Raw genomic sequence first — 23,701 nt, 5'->3', positions numbered from 1 at the left:
CAAGTGTTATTTATATGAATTGAATTATTAATTTTTTATTATTCCAAATTTTGACGAGGTCTTACTTTATTAGACCAACATCTTGATAGTACATATTGTATAATTGAAAATGTGAAAGACAAAATATTTTGATATGTTCTAGTAATAGGCATAGTTAATGACACGTCTAGAATACATATTCTAGAATCCATATTAGTGGTATTCAAATAGTTATAAAGTAATTCCCAAATGAAACATCAACTTCATCATCCATATAAAATAGTTATCATGTACAATCAACATGATTCTTCACCCATGCCTCTAGGCAACTAGACGCAATTTAAACAAATATAATGGGTTTGAGTTCCAAATTTCAGAAGAAAAAGCTTAACCCTTAGTTTTGGCCTTCAACCATGACCAAGAGTTAGAATATACAAATACATTAAAAAAATTAGAAACTAAAACAAAAAATTATATCTTATATAAAAAGGAGTTGGTTACTATATCTATACTTATATATACTAATATATAAAGTCAAAACATGATTAAGAAATAAATATGTAATTGAACATGTATAATTTCTAAATTTCAATTTTGCCCTTAATTATATCTAATATTTTTATGTTTGTTTTTGTAACATATAAGTTGCTAATAATTTTATAACACATATTTCAAATAGTTTTGTAAAACAGTTGCAAATAATTGTTTTTACCTAAATGTTGTATAAAACATAAAAATGAATGAACATACATTTTCTTAACCAAGAATTGCATATGTCCATAATTAGTTGAATTCCACCATGCGGAATAGCAAAACAAATATTGTGGCGAAGTTGAAAACGAGAAATTTATAGGTACAAGTTGAGAAATTTATAAGTATAAGTTGAGAAATTTATAAAAAGTTTGTATATATATTTAATATCAAAAAATAAGAACGTGGGTCGACAGACACAAAATACTAATCAACATACTAATAAACATAAAGTAAAATAATAAAAATAATAATGATATATCTCTTACCAAATTATCATACATCACAATGAACCCTATAAAATAATACATTAATAAAAAAATATTACTTTGATTCATGGTATATCATTTTAGATAAAAAAAAATGTACTCAAGTGGTGAAATCCAGCAATGGAGTAAATATCCTTCCACAAAATCCTACTTCCCTTATTTAATCCCCACAACACAATCCCACATTTCCATACACATTCTCTTCCATTCTCAAGTCTCACACACCACTCATCTCTCCAAATCCCACACCCTCTATTCCCATTCCCATTCTCACACAAATATCCATGGCACCAAACCTCACACTCATTCTCTTCATCCTTTCCATCTGGGCCATTGATCTATCTCATGGTGCATCATCACACCATGCCCCAGCACCATCAGTGGACTGTTCAACCTTGGTATTAACCATGGCTGATTGCTTGTCTTTTGTGACCAATGGAAGCACCACAACTAAACCAGAAGGTTCTTGTTGTTCTGGATTGAAATCTGTTCTCAAAACTGACCCTGCTTGTCTTTGTGAAGCTTTTAAAAGTAGTGCTCAGTTTGGTGTTGTTTTGAATGTTACTAAGGCTACTACTCTTCCTTCTGCTTGCAAAGTTTCTGCTCCTTCTGCTACTAACTGTGGATGTAAGCTTATTCTTCTTATTACATACTTTCATTTTTCTCATTTCTTTTAAAAATGTCTTTTTTTAGTTAAACAAATCATCTTTGACACTTATGCATGTTTTTTGAGCTTTACTAAACCCTTTACTTGAAAAATGAGTGAAGACCCACCAGTGATAGATTTGGTCTTGGAAAATTCTACAAATTAGTCCCTTCTAGAATAAATTTTGACACACTTTTAGGATAGAGGGTGACCTTGGCCAAAACTAAGGTTGTTGGTTAGTGACCGGTGACAGGTACAAATCTTAGAAACACTGCTTATAGAACTTTCTGGATCCTCCACTAAGTGAGAATTTCATGCACTGGGCTGTTCTTTTAGTCTCGGTTAGGATCATATATATATATATATATATATATATACCCTGCTTCTCACAAATTGTTTATGCCATGAATTGTTTTTGGAGAATTAGTTATTTTGAGAATCTAAACTGAAAAGCTTTATTCTTTGGCTCTATGTTATTTTTTTTTGGGGAGTATTTTCCTCTTTGAGGGTATTGTCATCTAAAATTTGGTGCTTTGAACTGTTGTTGAAGAAAGTTTACCTCTTATGTATACATTGTTTTGATTTCTCTCTTTTAGTCTTATTTTCTAGTGGAAAAGGTTTATTTTTATGTGTAGTGGGTTTGCTTTGAGGTTTAATCCATTTCTGGATTCATGTTATTTACTTCAGCTTTTTTTTTGCAGTATCTGAAACACCTGCTTCTGTTCCAGGTAATTTCTCAGAGATCATTTTCTTTCCTTATTCAAATCTTTTAATACATAAATGTTATTCACAAATCTTGATTTTATTTTTAATTGTGTTCAGGTTCTTATGCTTAAATAAATGAGAACCATATCTGATTTTGTGTTCTTGTTTATTATTATTTTTTTGCTGGATGTTTTCTTCTAATTATTCCTTTGGCAGTCTAAACTAGAATTAACTAATTACCAACAAATTAAAAATATTTATACTATAGTTGTGATCCTTTACAAGCCTTTGTATTTTATATGTTCTACAATATTTTTTAATTCCAATGTCTGTGTTCCTAGCACAATAGGATCTATTAAAATTCTGCCAATTATTATATTGATGGAACAAACTGTCAATAAATTAAACAGGATATTATCATTGTTTTCTTTCTGATATTTTGACCCTTTGGGATTTAGTACATGTTCATTTGACTATGATGAAGATCATATAATTTTCTGTTTTATATTATTTGGAGATGACAAGATTTTCAGTTTTTTATCAATACTGAAATGGTCGTATCTTCAAGGAGCATAAAATTATAAAATTTGAAAATCAACATCTATTATCCATCTTATATATTCTATAAGAATAAATAGTCTCTTCTTTATAAAGAGATAATTTGTTATCTTAAATTTATTCAGTATTTAATATGTGTCTTATTTTTTCTTTTACAATATATTTTAAAATGAAAGTTTTTTTGAAGGAAATGAAAGAAACACATGTCAAATACTGAGTAAATTTAAGAAGATAAATTATTTTTTGGTATAAAAAGATATTTTATTCTCATATTGTACCTGCCTTCATTAATAATTTATTGTTATGGCATTCTATGAATTTTTTTGACCAATTTCATAACTAATAATGATATACTTGAAACATTATTGGTGTCTCTAATTTGTATAATTTGTTGTTATTAATTCTTTGTAGTTGGGTCCCTCTCTCCACAACCTTCAATATCTCCTGCTGCAGCACGTAGTGTAAATGGTCCTGAAAATGAGCTAACTCATTCTCCAGCACCATCACCAGCTATAAGGAACACAGCATCTGCACTATTCCCAATTTCACTTGGATCCTTGCTTGTTTGCCTATTGGTAGCAGCTACATTCTCAGGCTTTTGAACCGGAATTTGATTCCTCTCCAGTATTGGACCCTCCAGAACCGAGTTTTGTTCTGTTATGAGAGTATAGAGATGATAGAAGGGACTATTTTCATGTTTTCTTTGTGTTTTATCACTGATGTCTTCTAATTTTATGTGTGACTTAAAGTAGATAAAATTCATTATGGAAGTGACTTGAACCTATTGAGGTTATACCCTCTTTTTTATGTTTATAATTTTATGAATGCAATATATAAGAGTATTAATATTACTATTTGATTTTGTATGGGTGTCATTTGGTTTGTTGTGACAAGTACATGTGCTAAAAAGCATCAAGGGAGGACAAGGTATGGTGTTGTGGCAAATATGGCTCCTAAATGGAGGCAAACTCCAAATAGGAACATGGCAAACAAAGAAAACATAAATGAACTTTAACTATAATATCTATATATTGTCAGTCTAAAGATTTATATAAAGACAATATATCATATAATATTCATTTGTATTGTTTTTTGAAGAATAAATAATGATTAGATGTGAATGATAAATGACAGTGTAAAAAACTCTTATGCGCGCATATATCTTTTAGTAAGTGCATACATCTTTTAGTGCAAGAAGTTTTTTTCATTGATGGCTGTCATAGTAACCTCAAGTCTCAACCACCTCCATTTGCAAAATTTAATTTCTACACAAGGAAACACACATAAGATATGGAGCACTAATTATGCACTAGCAATAATGTAAGAACTGTACCATACCAACTAGTTCGCTCGGAAAACTGGACCCATAACCGGTAGGGTACAGATGTTGAATCAGCCAAGTATCAAATTTGGTCAAAAATCGGTCAAAACTGGTTAAAACCGATGAACCGGCTGGTATTTGACTAAACCAACCGGTTTATACACATTTTTTTAAAAAAAAAAAAACTTAAAAACCCATTATAAGGTGACTCATTTTCCCTACTCTTTTTCAACACTTCAAGACACATGCTTCCAAGGCATACTTAGATTACACATTTTGGTTTCTAACATTCGTGTGTAATCTCATGACATTTGTGTAATCTTGGAGTGTCTGAAGATAAGATTTGATGCAAAAATATAATCTCAATATGAGACATCTTTGACACTTTGCTGTTAAATATTAAAACTCCAAATTTATTTGTTTTGTAGAGTGAGTTGTGAACTTGTGTCATTTATTTATATTTTGTGGTTGTTAAGTGATACTTTTGAATTGATATATATTTTGTAATTTATATTTTGAATTTGTTAAAGACTTAAAGTTGTTCATTTATGTGAATTTTGAGTAGATTATGAATATGTATTATAAATTTAAGTATCTGCCTATTTGAATTTTTTTTATTATAGGTTTTTATATATATAAATATAAGTATATATGTCCAGTTTAACCGGCATGTGGTTTAATTACTAAATCACCAGTTGAACCACTATATTACTATACCAGTACCCTAACCAGTTGAAAATATATCTAAGATATCCTTCCGCCATAATCTTATTATCTCACTACATTGCTAGAAATCAGATTGGTCTACAAATTGGATGTGTTTTTTGTGTTGTTGACTTAAATATTATTGGGTCTCCTCACACGTTTACTTTTTTTATACCACCAATAATATTTATCACCTTTTTGGATAATGAACTAATCTCTTTCTAAACATATTTACTATATTGGTTTTATGAATAACGATAATTTTATTGAGTAATGCATAATAAGTGATTTAGATGTATTTTTTTGTACTAACAAAATATCAATTTATATCTGTATGAGATCATTAATTTCGGACCACACAATAATTTCTGGTAAGAAACTTTCAAAACTTTGGAAGTCATTTATTACCGTGTTGTGGACATCATCACCACTCAGTAGTACGCATGGTGTGGCCTTTAATCTATAAGCCGAAAGGCATTGATCTGTTTTCAACTTTGCAGCGCGTGCTTGATTAAAATGAGGGAATGCAATGCAATATTTTTACTTTTTTTCAAAGCTTTAACATAAGAAGATGCTTATTAATATTTTTTTCTGGCAAAATGTCAGGACTAATTTTCAAGAAATTAAATCATCAAGAGGTATGATATTATTTCACTTTTCTCTTGAACTTGAACAAAAACCACATCTCTACTCCTTTCATACAACTACATAATATTTTTAATGGAATATGCAACTACATAAATTGATCCTCATGTCTCCCATACAGTTTTCTAGTTTGAAGGTAGAATACAAGGATTCTTTATATTATTGAAAAATGATAAATCCTCCTATTGAATCTTCATACTCAGAAAAAAATAATATGTGTCATAAAATGATATTTTATTTAGTAATGATTGGTTTAGGAGTAACATAGATTATTTATATGGATATGAAGATTTAGTAAGAAAATATAACATTACTCCGATATCGACACTTTCTTTTCTCCAAATGGGACACCCATTAGCAAAAGAACTCACCACCTTTAACTGGGTCAATTTTTATTATTTGAATGAGCAATGTTGATAATACATTTTTGTAATGCTTTCTTCAACACAACCGTTACTATTAGTTGGAATTCATGCTTAAGAATACAACTAACAATCAACAAATACACAATCCCTAATCTGCACAGTATTTGTTTCATAATGAAGAAAAAAACTACAAAAATGTAAGCGTTGATGTGTCCCTAATTCACATGAAGCTAGTCCAAATTGTCTTCTTTACTACATTTCCTAATGCATACATGTAGCTAGGGTGAAATCATCACTCAAATCTTGAATAAATCAAACCCTGATGTCCTTTATCATAACACTGTATGAAGCATAGGATTGGACAATGTAAAGAGAGGGTAATAGGATAAGAGAATAAGGACCCAAAGGATGAAAGACCTGAATTGATTGGGCATTGTTACATTTAAGATTTATGGAATGCAAAATGAAGTTTGGGTTCCTCAATTCAGCTTCAACATACATACTTCATCGGCAACTCATTCCTTTGTCTAAACTTTTAGTTTTAGGAATATTCATTCAAAGGTTATTAACAGTAGTATGTACTTTTTTCAATCACAGCTTCAACTTCAAACATTCTTTGATTCACGTGGTAGGATTAAGGTTTGATTATTGTTATATTGCATTTTTTTAATCAAATCATATAACTTAATTTTCTCTTGAAAATTCATAATACCTGAAACTGGTTTGTTAGCATTATCTTGGAGATGTTCATCAAACACTAGGAGCTCTCCAAAACTGACTATTAAACAATTTGGATGTTTCAAAATGAGAAGAAAAAAAGGCATTATATCCTATGAGGATGAAGATCACATGTCTTTATTCTTATATTATTTCATGTCATCTTTAATTAAAAATTCTTATTTAATTAAAAATAATAATAAAAATATAAATTCATATTTTTATATTATTTTATAAAATTTGATTGGTTAGTTATAGAATTTTCTTTAAAACATTTATTCATCTAGTGGTAATAATAATGCACCATGTGTCATCATTCCGAAATATTTATTAATACATACTTGAAAATCCTAGCCAATCCTTAAAGATTAGGAGATTAAAGTATCTAAACAATTGTCATAAAGAGTTCTAAAATTCTAATTTAGCTGACATTTGGTATCTTGAAGGACTAATTCAAGATTTTCGATTTTTTCAAGGACAAAATTGATGGAGACAAATTTATTTTAAGGGAAATAGATCTTCACTTTGAAAAAAATTTCATTTGTAAAATTTCATCTATGCTAGTTAGATAGTAACTTAGCTAACTCGACCATTTCCAATGCTGAGTGATGAATTCAGATTAGGATTTTGATTTACAGTGTGGCTTAAACACATCCACTACAATTTCACTTGTTATACTGAGGATGATGGAAAATGAAATTTTTTTAGCCATAAGTGATCATTGCCACCATTAAGCAGCAGCAACAAAGAGGTGGGGATTGTTACAGTAATTTCTAACCTTACTCTCTTCCATTTTAATGCTACTTATCTATTCTGTTTTTTGGAATGAAATTATCCCCATCAACTGTTTGAGATAATGTCTGCCCACGGCTTCTTCATTGTTCCCATATAGTTTTAGACTCCTGATCTTCGAAAGGACGACCTATTGCACGAGGTTGCTACCTAGTGCGATTCGAAAAGAGCCTTTTCGCTTGTGGGATAAAGTTGCGGACATCTATATTATGGCGAGCCCTGTTTTTCAGTTGTGTGAAAATCTTCAATATATTTCCATATCTGCCTCCTAACCTTGGATTTATCCATATACATTTTCATCCTCTTGAGAAAAATTAATATTTTTCCTTTTGATTATATGATTACATTTCTTGTATGCCTCTTCTTTGCTCTATTTAATCAAATTGCCACTTATTGAAATTGTGGACCACATAATGTGGCCACAATATTACGAATGCGATGACCACCACAATTGCATCACACTGTAATTTCGGTGTCATACCAAATTATAATGACGTGACTTCGTCGAACCACAACCTCATTAGACCGCATTTGGGTCGCATCAAGTTCAAATTTTTTTTTTTGTAATTACAAAATAATTCAAATCAAAATGGTCACAACGGCCACAATCGCTGCTGTAACCACAATTTAAGACACCGTACATTCCTATCATGTTGTCTCACATTTCTAGATGTGTAAATGTCTTGTAACTTTCTTGTTTCTTCCTGCGCAGACCTTGGGAGCTACACTTGCAACTCATTTTGTCAAACCTCATCTTTACTTGGGATGGATCAAATCAGGTCAAGTTTTCTCTGTACCATGACCTACTTAATGTGATGTTCTTATTTTAACCAAATTTGCCTTTTCATTCACTTAATATGCAATAGCTTATATTATTCTATTGAAATTGAATGGTGAAGTGCTACTAATCCTTTTTTCCATCTGAAATCTGGTTACTCACAGTAGCCTTATATCTTTTAGTTCCATATCTTAATATTTTTAACAGAGTTCTCGGACCTATCTCCTATTCATTGGACATTCATCCTTGTAGCTTCCTCTCTAAAAAAGAAAGTGAACTTAAGATTTAACATGGTGAAAATATCTTAGTTTGACCGTGTTTGATGGGTATTCTTCACCAGAGTTCAATCATCAATGGCAGTAGCAGATGAGCACTACCAGGATGATAATAAGGAGCTTCAACCACTCCTTGTGTTTGGTCCTCCATTAATCTTTGAAGTTTTTGAATCAAGAAACTCTCACAAATACCTTTTCCTCAAAGCTTTCTCCATTCAACTCCCTCTCCTTGAATTCCTTACCACCCAAAATGTAGACCCTTCATCCATCCGAACCATATTATGCAACCAACTCCAGCCCATCACTGCCAATGTCATCCGGCTCCTCCCGTCACTTGCCCTCATTGTCACCACTACCATCGGAAACGACCACATAGACTTGCCTGAGTGCAACCGACGCGGTGTTCAGGTTGTCAATGTTGGAAGCCAGTCTACTGAGGATGTTGCTGACATGGCTGTGGGGTTGTTGATTGATGTCCTGTACAGAATTTCTGCTGCTGATCGATATGTTAGGAAATGGGTTCCATCTAAGCCGTGGAACCTCCCTCCAGGTTCGAAGGTACTCATTATTCTTCTGCTTTTTGTGCATGTTCTTTACATATTGATGAACAATTTTTTTTGAAAATTGAGCTGCAATGTAATATATGTATATATTATGGTATATGCATATTATTAATGCTTCTGGTTTTTGTTTCTATTTCGATTAAGATTTTAACTAATTTCACCTCAAACCAATCACTTGTGTGTGTCTGTGTGATAGATACCAACCAAAAGAAATAATGAAAATAGATAGCAAAGGTAAGAATTCAGAGCATCATTTTATTATTCCAGTGTAAGTAAAGGTATTGCATACCAGTAAGGTTGCAAGAGTACAATAGTAAACTGTAATGGCAGAAAAAGGATAATAGAATGACTCAAGGGAATAATCCCAATCTACCCTGTGGCAAAAGTTACCCCACAATTCCCAAAAGATTGCCTGCCTCCAACGTGCTGCATTCCCTCCTCATATTCCCTTCCCTCCCTTGATTCTAGGGTCTTCTATCCACTCGTGGCTTGCCATGTGTCCTATTGGTTAGAGTCATGTACAATCTGCTCATTCTCCCTCCTTCCTAAAGTACCCTGGTCACCTTTCTTTCTTCTCTGAAATACCCTCCTAATTGGAGGTCTCTCAATACCCGCCCCAACGAGCAACACCTTGTCCTCAAGGTGAAAATCAGGAAAGGTGGCGTTGAGTAATGTAAAGTCTTCCCAAGTACTGTCATGATCTGGGAGGCCGACCCACTTGATCAAAACTTCAGTTTGTCCATTCAACAATTTGCGACTGGACAACACTTTTTCAGGAACCACTTGCAATTCCCATTCTTCGGTCAGTCCAACAGGTAATTGGTGACAAGGGACACTAGCGGGAATGGCCTGCTTGAGCTGTGAAACATGGAAAACAGGATGTATGTGAGAATAATCCGGAAGTTGCAGTCTATATGCCACGGTGCCTATCCTTTCCACAATCGGAAAAGGACCATAGAAGCGAGGGCTTAGCTTTTCATTTATCTTGGACGTCAAAGACCGAAGCTTGTAAGGTTGTGCCTTCAAATACACCATTTCACCCACCTGCAATTCCACTTGTCTTCTCTGCTGGTTGGCTTGGTCCCGCATTCTCTGTTGGGCTTTAGCCAAACTGGTTTTGAGTTCTAGTAGGACGCTGTCCCGCTCTGTTAGTAACATGTCTATAGCAGCTACAATGGTGCTTTCTCTGTGGAAGGGAATAATGGATAGAGGATCCCGTCCATACAATGCCTTAAAAGGGCACATATTGATGGATGAGTTGTATGAACAGTTAAACCACAATTCTGCCAATGCCAACCACTTTAGCCATTGTCTCGGGTGTTCAGTAACAAAACACCTTAAGTATGTTTCCAGAGTACGATTAGTCACTTCTGTTTGGCCATCCGTTTGAGGATGGTAGGCGGAGCTAAAACACAATTTGGTACCTGCTAAACGAAACAGTTCTTTCCAAAACAAGCTGATAAAAACACGGTCACGGTCCGAGACAATAGAGCTAGGAAAACCATGCAAGCGAATGATATCCTTAATAAAAACCTGGGCAACATCTTTGGCTGTATAAGGATGATGTAAAGGGATAAAGTGAGCAAACTTACTCAATCGATCGACCACCACCATAATTGTGCCTGCTCCCTTTGCCTTTGGTAAGCCACCGATGAAATCCATGGAAATATCTTCCCATACTTGGTTGGGAATTGGAAGAGGTTGTAATAGCCCGACTGGTTTCAATGCCTGATATTTGTTCTGTTGACATATAATACAACCAGCCACAAACTTCTCTATATCTTGCCGCATATCTGTCCAATGAAATGCCATAGCAATCCGTTTATATGTGTGGATTACCCTGAATGTCCCCCCATGGAGATGAATGAAATTCTTCTAACAATAATGGAATTCGAGTAGAATTGCTAGGCAAAACCAGCCATCCTCTGTACCATAAACAGCCCTTGGAAATGGAATATAATGGATGAGATTTCGAATCCTGGGCAACTTCTTGCAATAGTTGCAACAACTTAGCATCAGCTAAGATTTCATCAGCTAACTCCACCAAATTAACATTATTAACCATTGAAGTTAGCTTATATTCCATAACTCGTGACAATGCATCCGCCACTCTATTTTTAGATTCGGGCTTGTATTGAATTTCAAAATCAAAACCCATGAGCTTGGTGACCCATTTCAGTTGCTCCCCTGCCAAAATGTGTTGATCTAATAAGAACTTAAGACTTTTTTGATCGGTCCTAATAATAAAATGGTGTCCCATTAAATATTGCCGCCATTTTTGGACAGTGAAGACAATAGCCATCAATTCTCTTTCATAGACCGATTTCACCTTTGCTCGTTCCGACAAGGCTTGACTGACAAATGCCAACGGTCTGCCTTGCTGCATAAGCACCGTGCCAATCCCAATTCCAGATGCATCCATTTCCACCTCAAATGGCAATTTGAAATTTGGCAAGGCTAACGCGGGTAACTGCTCCATGGTTGTTTTAAGCTTTTCAAATGCAAGTTGTGCCTCCGGTGACCATTTGAACTTGTTCTTTTTCAAGAGTTGTGTCAAGGGTCTAGCCATGACCCCATAGTTCTTGACAAAACGCCGATAATAACCCGCGAGACCCAAAAATCCTCTCAAACCCCGAATGTCTCTCGGCGGTGGCCATTGCGTCATTGCTGAAATTTTTTCTGGATCGGCTTGAATGCCCTTACCAGAAATAAGATGTCCCAAATACTCCAATTGGACAACACCAAAGCAACACTTCTTGTAGTTCACCCACAACTTGTGCTCCTTAAGTGTTTGGAATACCTGCTGTAAATGATCACAATGTGCTCCCATATTATCACTGTACACCGGGATATCATCAAAGAAGACTAACACAAGTCTTCTCAAGAATGGTCTGAAAACGTCATTCATGAGTGGTTGAAAGGTGGAGGGAGCATTGGTGAGCCCAAACGGCATCACCACATATTCATAGTGGCTTTCATGAGTGCGAAAGGCAGTTTTGGGAATATCCTCCTCCTTCATACGAATCTGGTAGTAACCAGATTTCAAATCCAATTTGGAGAACAACGAAGCTCCCCCTAGCTCATCCAACATTTCTTCAATTATCGGAATAGGAAACTTGTTAGGAACAGTAATATTATTGAGGGCTCGATAATCAACACAGATTCTCCATCCTCTGTCCTTCTTCTTCACTAAGATCAAAGGGCTTGAGAACAGACTCACACTAGGCCGAATCATCCCCGCTGTCATCATCTCCCTTACAAATTTCTCAATTTCTTACTTGTAACTATGTGGCTGTCTATACGGCCGTAGGTGAGGAATTTCTGCCCCTTCTTTCAAGACAATGGCATGATCACATGTGCGCTGAGGTGGTAATCCTGTGGTGTAAAAAGATGTAAAAGATAGGATAAAGAAGGAATATAGAGAAGATGATGTAAACAGAATGTTAATTCTGGAATGTAATTTTATTGATTAGAAAACAACAAAGAATGTTCCTATTTAAAGGAATCACAACAGAGTTAAGAGGAGGTGATTAAAAACTCACCCTCTATAACTAACACAAAACAGTTACTGAAAAATCAGTAACAGAAAAAACAAATCTCTAACTGTGTAAACAGTTCGAGCAAAACTAAAGGCACGTGTTGCAAATTGAATATTGATTCAATTTGACACGTGTTCTCTAATATGTGGGATCACGAAAAATGTCTCCAAACTCCTATATAAGATGCTGAACGCTGTCAGGAATAACTGTTTCAGAAGAGCACATCATACTCATCATACCAAATTCGACATAATAAGCTTCTGCCTCATTACGCATCTCCTTCATAATGGCTTTTACATAGGCCACAGTTCTGGATAACGCCGGGTCGCCCCGAATTTCAATGATCCGTCCGTTATCTTGAATCTCCAACAAGTACCGCCCTAAATCCGCACTAAACTTGCCAAGACTTTTAAGCCATTCATAGCCCAAAATGACATCCACCCCTACCAAATCAAACAAATAGAAATCCTGGATGATTTTCATTGTTGGAAGTTGGAGTTCCACATCGCGACAAACCCCTTGGCTACCGAGACGCTGTCCATTGCCCACTTCCACAAAATACCCCGGCGTTTTGTTAGTGGTAATCTTCAATTCTTCAACTATTCCAGGTGAGAGGAAATTATGGGAAGCTCCAGAATCAACCATGACGATGACCTTGCGTCCTTTAACTGTCCCCCACAACTTGAGGGAATTTTTCTAAGTCATTCCCGCAATACTGCTAACATTCAACTGCAGATTCAGTTCATCCATTTCTTCTTCCTCGAGCCCATTCTCCTCTTCTTTCTCTTCGCCATGTCCGAGCAGAATGATGTGAAGATGTTTATTGCTGCAAATGTGACCGGGAAAGTAACGTTCATCGCAATGGAAACAAAGATTCCTTATTCTCTTTTCGTTTTCTTCTTCCTTCGTCAAATTTTTTAAACCTACCCCTCTTCCTTGGTTGTGGAATTATTCCCCGTCATGTCCAGCCAACCCTCCTTTGCCCCCTGCGTTTTCATTTTTTCCCAACTGGGCTCGTGGGTTTTCTTTTTGGCCCACTTGCATGTGAGTTTCGTGAGTTGCTTCTTTAAAATCGGGTGACTCGGCCCAGCGTCCATGCAAAGCAGTTTTGGTGAACCCAGATCCATTCCCTCGGGTTGGATACCCGTACGACCGCCCCAAAATCCGGTTCCTTTCTTCTACTTTTTGCGCCATCTCCATTAACTCATGTAAATCACCCTAGCTCATAAGTCTTACTTCAGCCTTAATTTCTTCCTTAAGACCATTCATAAATACTCCCTTTATAAACTCTTCATCGGCGAACCGGAGTGGAGCAGATCGGAGTTCAAGTTGTTCTCTATACTCCATGATTATTCCCCTTTGCTTCAACCCCATTAATGCCTCGTAAGGATTTTCCGATGAAGCCACCTGGAATCTACTCATCAAAGCTTGACGGAACAACGACCACCTCACCGCTACCATCATGCGAGACTCCCACCATTGATACCAATTCATGGCCTTCCCTTCCAAGCAAATTACGGCCATGTCTACCTTCTCATCTTCTGGTACGCGGTTGATTTCAAAATAGCGTTTCACCCTGTAAACCCAACCGTGGGGGTCCTCCCCTGTGAAATATGGGACCCTGACCCTCTTCACTCGTTCTTCTCGTCGGTTCTCCTCGTTGTCGCGAGTACCTCCCCTCCATTGCCTCCCATCACGAGTACTATTTTTCCCTGCTTCTTCTCTCCCTAGTCCCCTTATTTCTCCCACCGTCTCCTCTAAACGGTCAATTACCGTTTTCATCAACATCTCCATTTGTTGCCTTAAGGTTCCTTGAAGAGAGGACTGTATTCCCTCTAGCCTTTTTTCTACATTTTCCAACCTATTCTCCATTCGTGTTGATACCATCCAGATGCTCCCAAGATCGGGAGCTCTGATACCAACCAAAAGAAATAATGAAAATAGACAGGAAAGGTAAGAATTCAGAGGAACATTGTATTATTCCAGTGTAAGTAAATGTATTGCATACCAGTAAGGTTGCAAGAGTACAATAGTAAACTGTAATGGCAGAAAAAGTATAATAGAATGACTCAAGGGAATAATGGCAGAAAAAGTATAATAGAATGACTCAAGGGAATAATCCCAATCTACCCTGTGACAAAAGTCACCCCACAATTCCCAAAAGATTGTCTGCCTCCAACGTGCTGCCTTCCCTCCTCATATTCCCTTCCCTCCCTTGATTCTAGGGTCTTCTATCCACTTGTGGCTTGCCACATGTCCTGTTGGTTAGAGTCATGTGCAATCTGCTCATTCTCCCTCCTTCCTAAAGTACCCTGGTCACCTTTCTTTCTTCTCTGAAATACCCTCCTAATTGGAGGTCTATCACTGTGTTCCAATTTTTAATAGAGGACAGGCAATATATTTGCTTACCATGTAGGACCATAGTACTCATAGAATTGACAACTGAAACAGAAAATTCCGAAGCTTGAATCATAACCAGCATTTGGCTTTGTGTTTCAGCTGGGAGGCAAGAGAGTTGGGATTGTTGGATTGGGAAGAATTGGGGGAGAAGTTGCTAAAAGGCTGGAGGCCTTCAATTGCAGAATTATGTACCATTCACGGCACAAGAAGCCATTTGTCTCGTACACTTTTTATTCTAATATTTTGGAGCTTGCCAGTAATAGTGATGTCCTTGTGCTTTGTTGTTCATTAACTGATGAAACAAGGCACATGATCAACAGGGAAGTGATGTTGGCATTAGGGAAGGAAGGAGTTATTGTCAATGTTGGACGCGGAGCTCTAATTGACGAAAACGCATTGGTGCAGTGTTTGATGAAAGGGGAGATAAGGGGTGCTGGCTTGGATGTGTTTGAGAATGAGCCTGAAGTTCCCAAAGAGCTCATTACATTGGATAATGTTGTCCTATCACCACATGCTGCTGCTTTGACCTCAGATTATTTCACTGATACATGTAAGTTTGTAGCAGAGAGTCTGTCTAAAAGCCTTCTTTTTTAAGTAAGCCACTAGTTAAACCAAAATGTCAAAAGTTTGATTCCGAGAAGTGACACTTGTTGCAAGGGACAGTCACACACTCTGAAAGGGATTAGTTCCTTACCCACAGGGTGAAGGGAACCCTTGGTTATACAAAAAATAACTATATTCTTTGGCTTTCAGTCAGCTTCTTATCCAACATTAAAGACATCTTCCAGCAAGAATGCTCTAAGCTAAGATGAAAATTCAGGGGCCCTTTTTCTTTGATAACTATTATTAAAACAATTGTTGTTACGAACTTTTACATTTGAGAGACATACTTGGCCAATCACCCTTGCACAATTTGGAAATCAGTAAATTTTGAAGTAGGCTCAATGGGTGGCTTGAGGTACATGTAAGCTTATAAGCTTTTGCCCCTTTTCTTTTTGTTTTTGTGTTAATGGAATTGACATGCTTTCCAAGAGAATGAATATCTGGCATTATTTAATAGTTATGGTCATTTGATGGACGATTCAACAAGACTTGTTGGCTATGTTTGCTTATCTTATGGAGTTTAAGAAGAGAAAGTTTTGTTTCTCATTTTGTAGTTTATTAATTTGAAGTTGCACCTATTTGTCTATGTTTTCACTCTTTGCAATGTCATTTGTTGAGAATATGAATCCCAAAACAATGTATTTGAGTGGTTAGGGATCAATTCTTTTCATTATTAAGCGATCTTGATGGGATATCTTTGTTGCAGAGTTGTTGTGTTTTGTGAAAGGAAGTACTGAAATATCCAAGTGGTGTAAATTCTGGTGAATGTGTTTAATCAATTATTTGAAGGAAGCTCTTTTTCCTTGATTATGCCATGTTTTCACCCTGTAGAAATGACATATATTTCTCATATACTAATTTATAATCTGCAGGTGAATACGGTATTAAGATACAACAACAATCTAGTTTAATTCTACTATTAGGTGGAGTCGACTATATTAATGGAATAATAAATAGGTTTTAAAATCTTTCAATTTTTTTTCTTTCATGTGACTTTTTTAAATAGAAAATCACTTCAAAATATTTTATAGTTTAGAATGTTTGCATGGTTATTATGGACATTGACTATGCAATTAGTTTACCACCATTTTGATTCATTATTATTATGAACGTCTCGGTGTAAACTTTTAGGGATTCACACTACTTTTAACAAGGGAAAAAATACAACTTTTCAACTCAATTTCCAACCCATTTGTAAAAAGAAAAAAAAGACTATGTTTGGTTTTGCGATTTGTTATGAAAATAAAACTCATTCTTATTGATTAGAAGTGCCTTGGATAGGTATCTATCTAAGATAAAGTGGTTACCCAACATTACTTGCTTCACAAGTAAGAATAAGCCACCTTTCTAAAAATAAGAATTCAACTACTAACTACCCAATAAACTAAACTAATGTTACCTGAGGAATAATTCTAGAACATCCTAGATCCTAAGCCCATGCCATTTTATTTAAATCAATAAGTAAAGATGTCATACAACTTCTGATGCGCCAAGTTCTCGAGCCAGTGCCTAATACCTTATGCTTCTCGATTAGGACTCATGTACCATGGTCAAGCTTCACGCGTCACATTGTGGACTCATGTGCCATCCTCAGTCTTGCTCTATACATCCCGGTTACATCATGTGCCTCAGTCGTGTGTCAAGGCCATGAGTCTGTTTGTTTTCTTGATCGGGCTTGATTTTGAACCTTAATCCCTTTCTATCTTCAATAGTGATATAAGGGGGAATACAAACAAAATTCCCATGCAACCATTGAATATAATATGGTAGTATATGAGGTGGATTGATTTCATTCTCACCCTATAGAAATAAATTTATTTTTATCAAAAACCGTTAGCATCTTCTGGGTTTGTTTACTAAAAGACATTACAGTTTGCTCGTTGAAATTCCGCTGGTGACAATAAAATAAAGAAATATAAAAAACAAATTCATGTTTTACGTAATTTTAATGATTGTAGTGATAACTTTTACGTATAATTTTAGGAAATAAAGAATTGAACTTATAAAGCTATCTGAATGTATATACTATAATATTTGGAAATAAAAATTGAATTTATGAATATTAATTGAATATAAAAATATTTTGAAATAAAAAATAAACTAATAAATATTAATCTAATAAAAATATTCAAAAATTAAGTAAATGAAATTTATTAAAATAAAGTTTAATCTTTAGAGGAGAATGATGATAAAGAGTGTTGTATCAGAATCTTATCAGTATGATTTAGGTACACAACTTTTTTTCAAGTGGATTGTACATATTAAGTCATTAACACATAACAACTTAACTACATATTTTAAGCATAAAATTTGTCCTCATCAATTTGGTGTAATAAATACCTTACAAGCATGGGACAGATAGAGATTGAAATATAACGATTTAGCAAAACAAACTATTAAGATTGTCGCATCTGTTCCCCAACTTCTGCAATGAATTGCCTTGGAATTTTATCTACATATAATTCCTTCCTCTACCATACATACATACATACAACATCATGACATTTTATAGGCTATGTGAGGGGGAAATTCAATAAGTTGAATTAGTTAGTAAATCTAAACCATTAGATATCCTTAGAATTGATGGCTCAAATGGAGAGTAAGTGGATCCCCACTCAAATTTATATGTAAAATTTAAACGAAAATGAGAATTCCAAACAAAATATGAGTGAAGAAGCAGTATTCGTTATTTATAAAAAGCACTTAATTAACTAAATTTTAAAAAAATCTAAGACAAATTGTGAAGGTTATGATATATTTTCTTTTCTAACTCATTCATTACTGATGCTTATTGGGGACTTGGACGTAATATATTTTTAGTTTTGATTACATTTTTAATGGACATTGAATGATATATTTAGTACATTAAGGGCGGCTCCCTAATTTAATTTTACAGTAATTATGATCATATAATACAATAATCAATAAAATCTTGAACAAACGAGTTTAACTAATAATAAATGTAAGAGTAAACTGAATGCTACACATTCAGATAGGCCCACGGTGCATACATATCATACTACATTTACCTTATTATATACAAGATATTAAGTTATTACAAGAAATTTGTCATATACTTACGGATAAAAACTATAGGTAAAAGATAAAAAACCGTAGGGTGTAGTTCATAAAAACTTTTACATACGGATATTTTTCCGTCATATTTAAGTCGCTATACCTACGGATTTTCACTGTCACTATAGGTTTTAGTGATGGTTGTCGGAAACGTGGCTATAAACGTTAAGCTATACCCTCGAATTATCTCCGTCACTAGAAGTATTTATACCTACGGATTTTTCCTGTCACAATAGGTTTTAGTGATGATAATCATTACTGTAGGTATATGGCTAAAACCTATAACTTCAGTTTTTGTTCATCACTATAGATTAATATGTTTTTCTTATACCTACAGTTTTATTTTGTTGGTATAAGTATTGGGGATATTAAAAGAGTCATATCTATACTTACAACTTGACCTGTTTTAGTGATTGATCTTAATATAAAATCACAATAGGAATTTACAATGGAAAAATAAATATCTGAAAACATTATTATTTTTAAAATTTAAAAAAAAATCATACAATCCCATTAAATACATGAGTTAAATATGCCTATCTAAAAATAACATAAATACTTATAGCATAGACATAAAAAGTCTTATAATCCTAAAAACTACACAATTTGGATGTCCATCTAAATAGACAGAAATTGTGCTTCCAGAAAAATCAAAATGGTTCATTTGTGAGTTTGTTGCATCAAAAAGAAATTATTTGCTAATCTCACCTGCAAAGAATAAAAATAAATCATCAATGAATGAATAAAATAACCCAATGAAAACTCTATTAATAAAAAATTGTTATACCATATTCATTATTATAATTACAACATGAATTTGGAGAACAAAAGAAGTTGAGTTGGTAGAAGAATCTTGAACCTATTGAATGTGAAAGCAAAAGAATACATGTTAGTGAACTATTGTGGTGTGATCTATTTTGTCCTTAACTCAAAGTATCATGTATAAAATTGAAGTTAATGAATTATAGCAAACCAGTTCATAAAAAACAGATTACAAAATAATTTTAGTAGAGCTATTAAACTATATCAATCAGTTCACAAAAGTCATACAAATATAACATAAACTTTGAAAATTAAATTTGAGGGAAATATGGTAAACCTGTTTTGCAGCTTTTATCATATCATCAACATCTCCTCCAGAATAGTTTAAGTCTAAAAAATATTCTCCAATTACTCATCTTCATCCTCATTTCCACTAGTATGATTAACAACATCAACATCAATTTCAAAGAATTCATTGTCATCGTCCATATCTGCACTAAGCAAATCATTACATTTTGAGTAGTTTCATTTGTACCAAGCATTTGTTACTCGTAGATTTCTTCAACTACATTTGATTCATTGTCACACGTATCATACATATCTCTCACCTTTACATTCACAACAACCGGCCAATCCTTATTTCTCTCATTATATACATAAAATACCTTTTTGGCTTGTGATGCAAAAACAAATGGGTCATCAAGAATATGTTTTCTAGTATGTTTCAAAAAGTTAAAAATCACCATGGTCATCCCAAATTTATCTTTCTTGGCACCTTTCTTGATATCAATCCAATCACATTTGAATAGCACAACCTTGTATCTTCCAGAATAATCTAGTTAGATTGTATTAGTTAAAGCCCCATAGTAATTGATCTCATCATTTATGGTCTTAGCCCTTACGACTACACATTATTTTGTGTTTCAAGTAATGTTCTCTTGTCTTTGTGTGGAACCTAAAACCATTAATAACATAACCTGTGTATCTCCTTACTACCTCAGATGGTCCACGAGCTAACTATCTAAGTTCATAAGTAACTTGTGAGCTCCTTTGATCATCCAACAGTTGAATCTAACATATTTTAAGAATAAAATTTAGTTACAACATGAAATAAATACTAAATGTTAAAATAATTGAATCCTTTATTGCTTACCCTACGTTGAAACCATTCACTAAATTTTTGACTTTGTTTATCAAGTTCAACTTGTGATACTCGTCGTGGTCGTGATTGCCTCTTAAGAAGTCCAATGTATTCTCTAAAATAATAACAAAGAGATTAAATGATACTTATTTAAAAAATGGTAAAAACAAAAATGGTAAATGTCTTACTCTATAAATAGAGCAACTGCATCATAGTTGTGCTCTATTACGTACAAATGACTTAAGAGTGAGAAGAAACCCAAATGTAAATGTAAGTTGAGATATACACATATGAGTTTTTAAAAATTATAACAAATAGTTTATATTTAAAAAGTAATAATTTATACCTTTCAATAGGATACATCCATCGATAATGTACAGATCCTGCAACTTTAGCCTCATATGTCAAATGAATTACCAAATGCACCTTAATAGTGAAAAAGGATGGAGGAAAAATCATTTATAGGTGACAAAGTATTGTTCCTAACGAGACTCCAATTGCTCTAGAAACTCCACATTAAGTACCTTAGAACATATTTATTTGAAGAAATTACAAAGGTCAACTACAATTGAGTAACTTTATTAGGCACTAAACTTCTTAATGTTATCGGAAGAAGTTCTTGCATCAAAAAATTATGGACTTAAACTAAAAGGGGATCAATTAACTTTATATGAAATTTATAAAAGAAGAGTATAAAAGTATGGGTTTATAAGATAGCCCATGAAATGGAACTATTTGATAAAATAAATTACACCTTAGCTAATAGGTGTATGTTAAAATAAGCTCCTAACTTATTAGTTACAAGTCATCTCCAAATAAATGATTATGGACTTACCACTTTAGAGATTTTAAGTTCATTTAGCAAACAAAAGCTAGTTGATTGACTTATAAGTCAACACAACCAAATATACTCTAAACTAAACTTAATTGTAGAAACAAAATCATATATATGTTTGTACACTAAATGAATAAAGATATAAACTAATACAAAGATACTAATACTAATAAAACATCATTATATTTTACAAATTTCAATACATAGTACTAAGATAACAACATTAACAACACATACAACTTAGTATTTGTAATTTTGTATGAAATTATTTATCTCACCTTTGATGTATAATTATTATTGTATAGAGCATATATAATGACTTTTTATCCATGAATACCCTCTTTATAGTTATCCTTGCTTTATGCATCTTATCATGCACATAAGGTAGAGTTGGTCAAACATTAGCATAAGCAATTCTAAACAACCAGATTAGTAGAACAACAATATTGATAATAATTGTAAAATTATTCCAAAAATAGTACTAATCACAACCTCCATAAACTTATTTAGCATTTATATCCATGCAATATTTAGAATCAATAAAATGTTTGTCTTGATGAATGCTTTTGAGTGTAATGAAGGTTGTTGTAAAACAGGCTTATTCAAGACTTATGATTTTTTTTCACTCTTATCTTTTCCTTAACAATGCAAGTAAAACTCATGATTGTAGATAAACTTTATTATATTGGATGCTTAGGCAATGTATATTTCCCCACTATTACTCAAAATTAAATTTAAACAAAACTCAACACACTGATCTTTTAATACTGCAAACAAGATAAAAAAAAATCTATAATACTACAAAAAGAAATAAAAAAACCCATATTACTCCAAAAGTATCTGTTAATAATACAAACAAAATAAATAATAGCTATTAATATTTCATTAAACTTGTCTAAATACATATAATTTTTTGTCATAACGTGACAAAAGAATAAGGATTAGATAGTGTATTTTTATTTTGTGTGATTTTGTTTTAAATGGAGTTTAAAAAAGACCCGACATGGAGTTTAAAAAAGCAAGAGACAATTTGTTTGAGTCATTTTCACAAACACCTCAAGCACAATACCTAAAATTAGGAAGTGTTACCGCCATCCCTCCTGTTTGTGTTACAGATTCTATAAATAAAGCTAATTACTTCATCAAAAAACCTTTTGAGATTTGTTTCACACATGTTTTTTTACGGGATTCAATAAATTCAATTGTTTCTTAGGGTTCATAAATTCATTTTTTTAGGGTTCGATGAATGCAATTGTTTCTTTTATGCTTTATTTGGTTGTACAAGAGAAAATAAGAAGAGAGAAAGAAGTGAGAAAGAGAAAGAGGAGAAATAAAGTAGATTTTAGTGATGTTTGGTATAAGAGAAAAATGAGAGAAAATGAATAGAAAGACATATTTTATTCTCTTTATTTTTTGTTTGGTTGAATAGAAAATGAGAAAAAGAGATGATATTAGGATTTAAATGACAAAAATGTCCATAATAATATTTAAAACTAAAAAGTAGAGAAAAAATTGAAGGACATTTATGTCATTGCATGCAAAAATTTCATCTCCTCCCACTTTCTCACCAAAGGAGGAGAGAAAGTTTTTTGGGTGGGACCCACATACTTTTTAGTCTCTCATCTCTTTCTCTCTTCTAAACCAAACAAGAGAAATTTGCATTTTCTCTTCAATCTCTCTCTCTCACCCTTTTCTCTCTACTCTAACTCTCCTCTACCAAAGAGAGACTTAAGGTTCAATGAATAAGAAGAAGAAACATAAACATGTTTTGCTGCAACAGATGATGGATGTTGGGATTTTCCAATAGAAACATAAACTTTTCTTCAAGAAGATGAACATTTTCGTGCCTAAGAGGAGAGAAAGAGAGAGACACGCACCTTGTTCTTTCGTTGTCGCCGACTCTTCAACGTTTCTGCCTCACCTTGTTCTTTACTGTTTTGTATTGGGAGAGAAAGAGAAGCACATACCTAGAACACCTCAACAACAATGTTGACAGGGAGAGAGAGCAAGATATGCATAAGTGTATTTGGCTAATTGTACTCAATATTTATTCTTTATTACTCAATATTTGTTTTTTATTACGTCTAATTATACTCAATATTTGTTCTTTATTACTCAATATTTGTTTTTTATGACTTCTAATCTTTATTGGTTCATTTCCTATGTGAATTTATTTCATAAAAATTAAGTAATAATATAATCAAGGAGCTGGCTCTTTAATCAAAAAATAAATTTCCAACTATTTTAAAAAATATTTTTGAGATTTGATGGGTGTGGA

General features: G+C 33.6%; 2 protein-coding genes across 4 annotated transcripts; both read left to right on the top strand.

Annotated features, from left to right (window-relative positions):
* The first annotated feature begins 1,184 nt into the window (after positions 1–1,184).
* Positions 1,185–3,767, top strand: LOC109340200 (non-specific lipid-transfer protein-like protein At5g64080). Its single transcript, XM_019577809.1, has 3 exons — positions 1,185–1,625; positions 2,346–2,372; positions 3,319–3,767. Exons 1-3 carry the CDS (start codon positions 1,283–1,285, stop codon positions 3,507–3,509), a joined length of 561 nt encoding a protein of 186 aa, XP_019433354.1. The 5' UTR covers positions 1,185–1,282; the 3' UTR covers positions 3,510–3,767.
* A 3,522-nt stretch (positions 3,768–7,289) lies between these two features.
* On the top strand, positions 7,290–15,613 carry LOC109340199 (glyoxylate/hydroxypyruvate reductase HPR3-like). Of its 3 annotated transcripts, XM_019577807.1 has the most exons (4): positions 7,290–7,411; positions 8,165–8,231; positions 8,571–9,063; positions 15,107–15,613. In XM_019577807.1, exons 2-4 carry the CDS (start codon positions 8,218–8,220, stop codon positions 15,599–15,601), a joined length of 1,002 nt encoding a protein of 333 aa, XP_019433352.1. In that variant the 5' UTR covers positions 7,290–7,411; positions 8,165–8,217; the 3' UTR covers positions 15,602–15,613. The 3 variants fall into 3 exon arrangements, with proteins under 3 accessions (XP_019433352.1, XP_019433351.1, XP_019433350.1); XM_019577806.1 differs by lacking the exon at positions 7,290–7,411 and having other exon boundaries at positions 8,113–8,231; XM_019577805.1 differs by lacking the exon at positions 7,290–7,411 and having other exon boundaries at positions 8,121–8,264.
* Positions 15,614–23,701: the final 8,088 nt, after the last annotated feature.

The sequence above is a fragment of the Lupinus angustifolius genome, unplaced genomic scaffold, assembly GCF_001865875.1.
Source record: "Lupinus angustifolius cultivar Tanjil unplaced genomic scaffold, LupAngTanjil_v1.0 Scaffold_147_70, whole genome shotgun sequence".
Lineage (NCBI taxonomy): Eukaryota > Viridiplantae > Streptophyta > Magnoliopsida > Fabales > Fabaceae > Lupinus > Lupinus angustifolius.
Note: the sequence above shows the minus strand (reverse complement) of the source record. Positions and strands in the feature narration are given on the sequence as shown.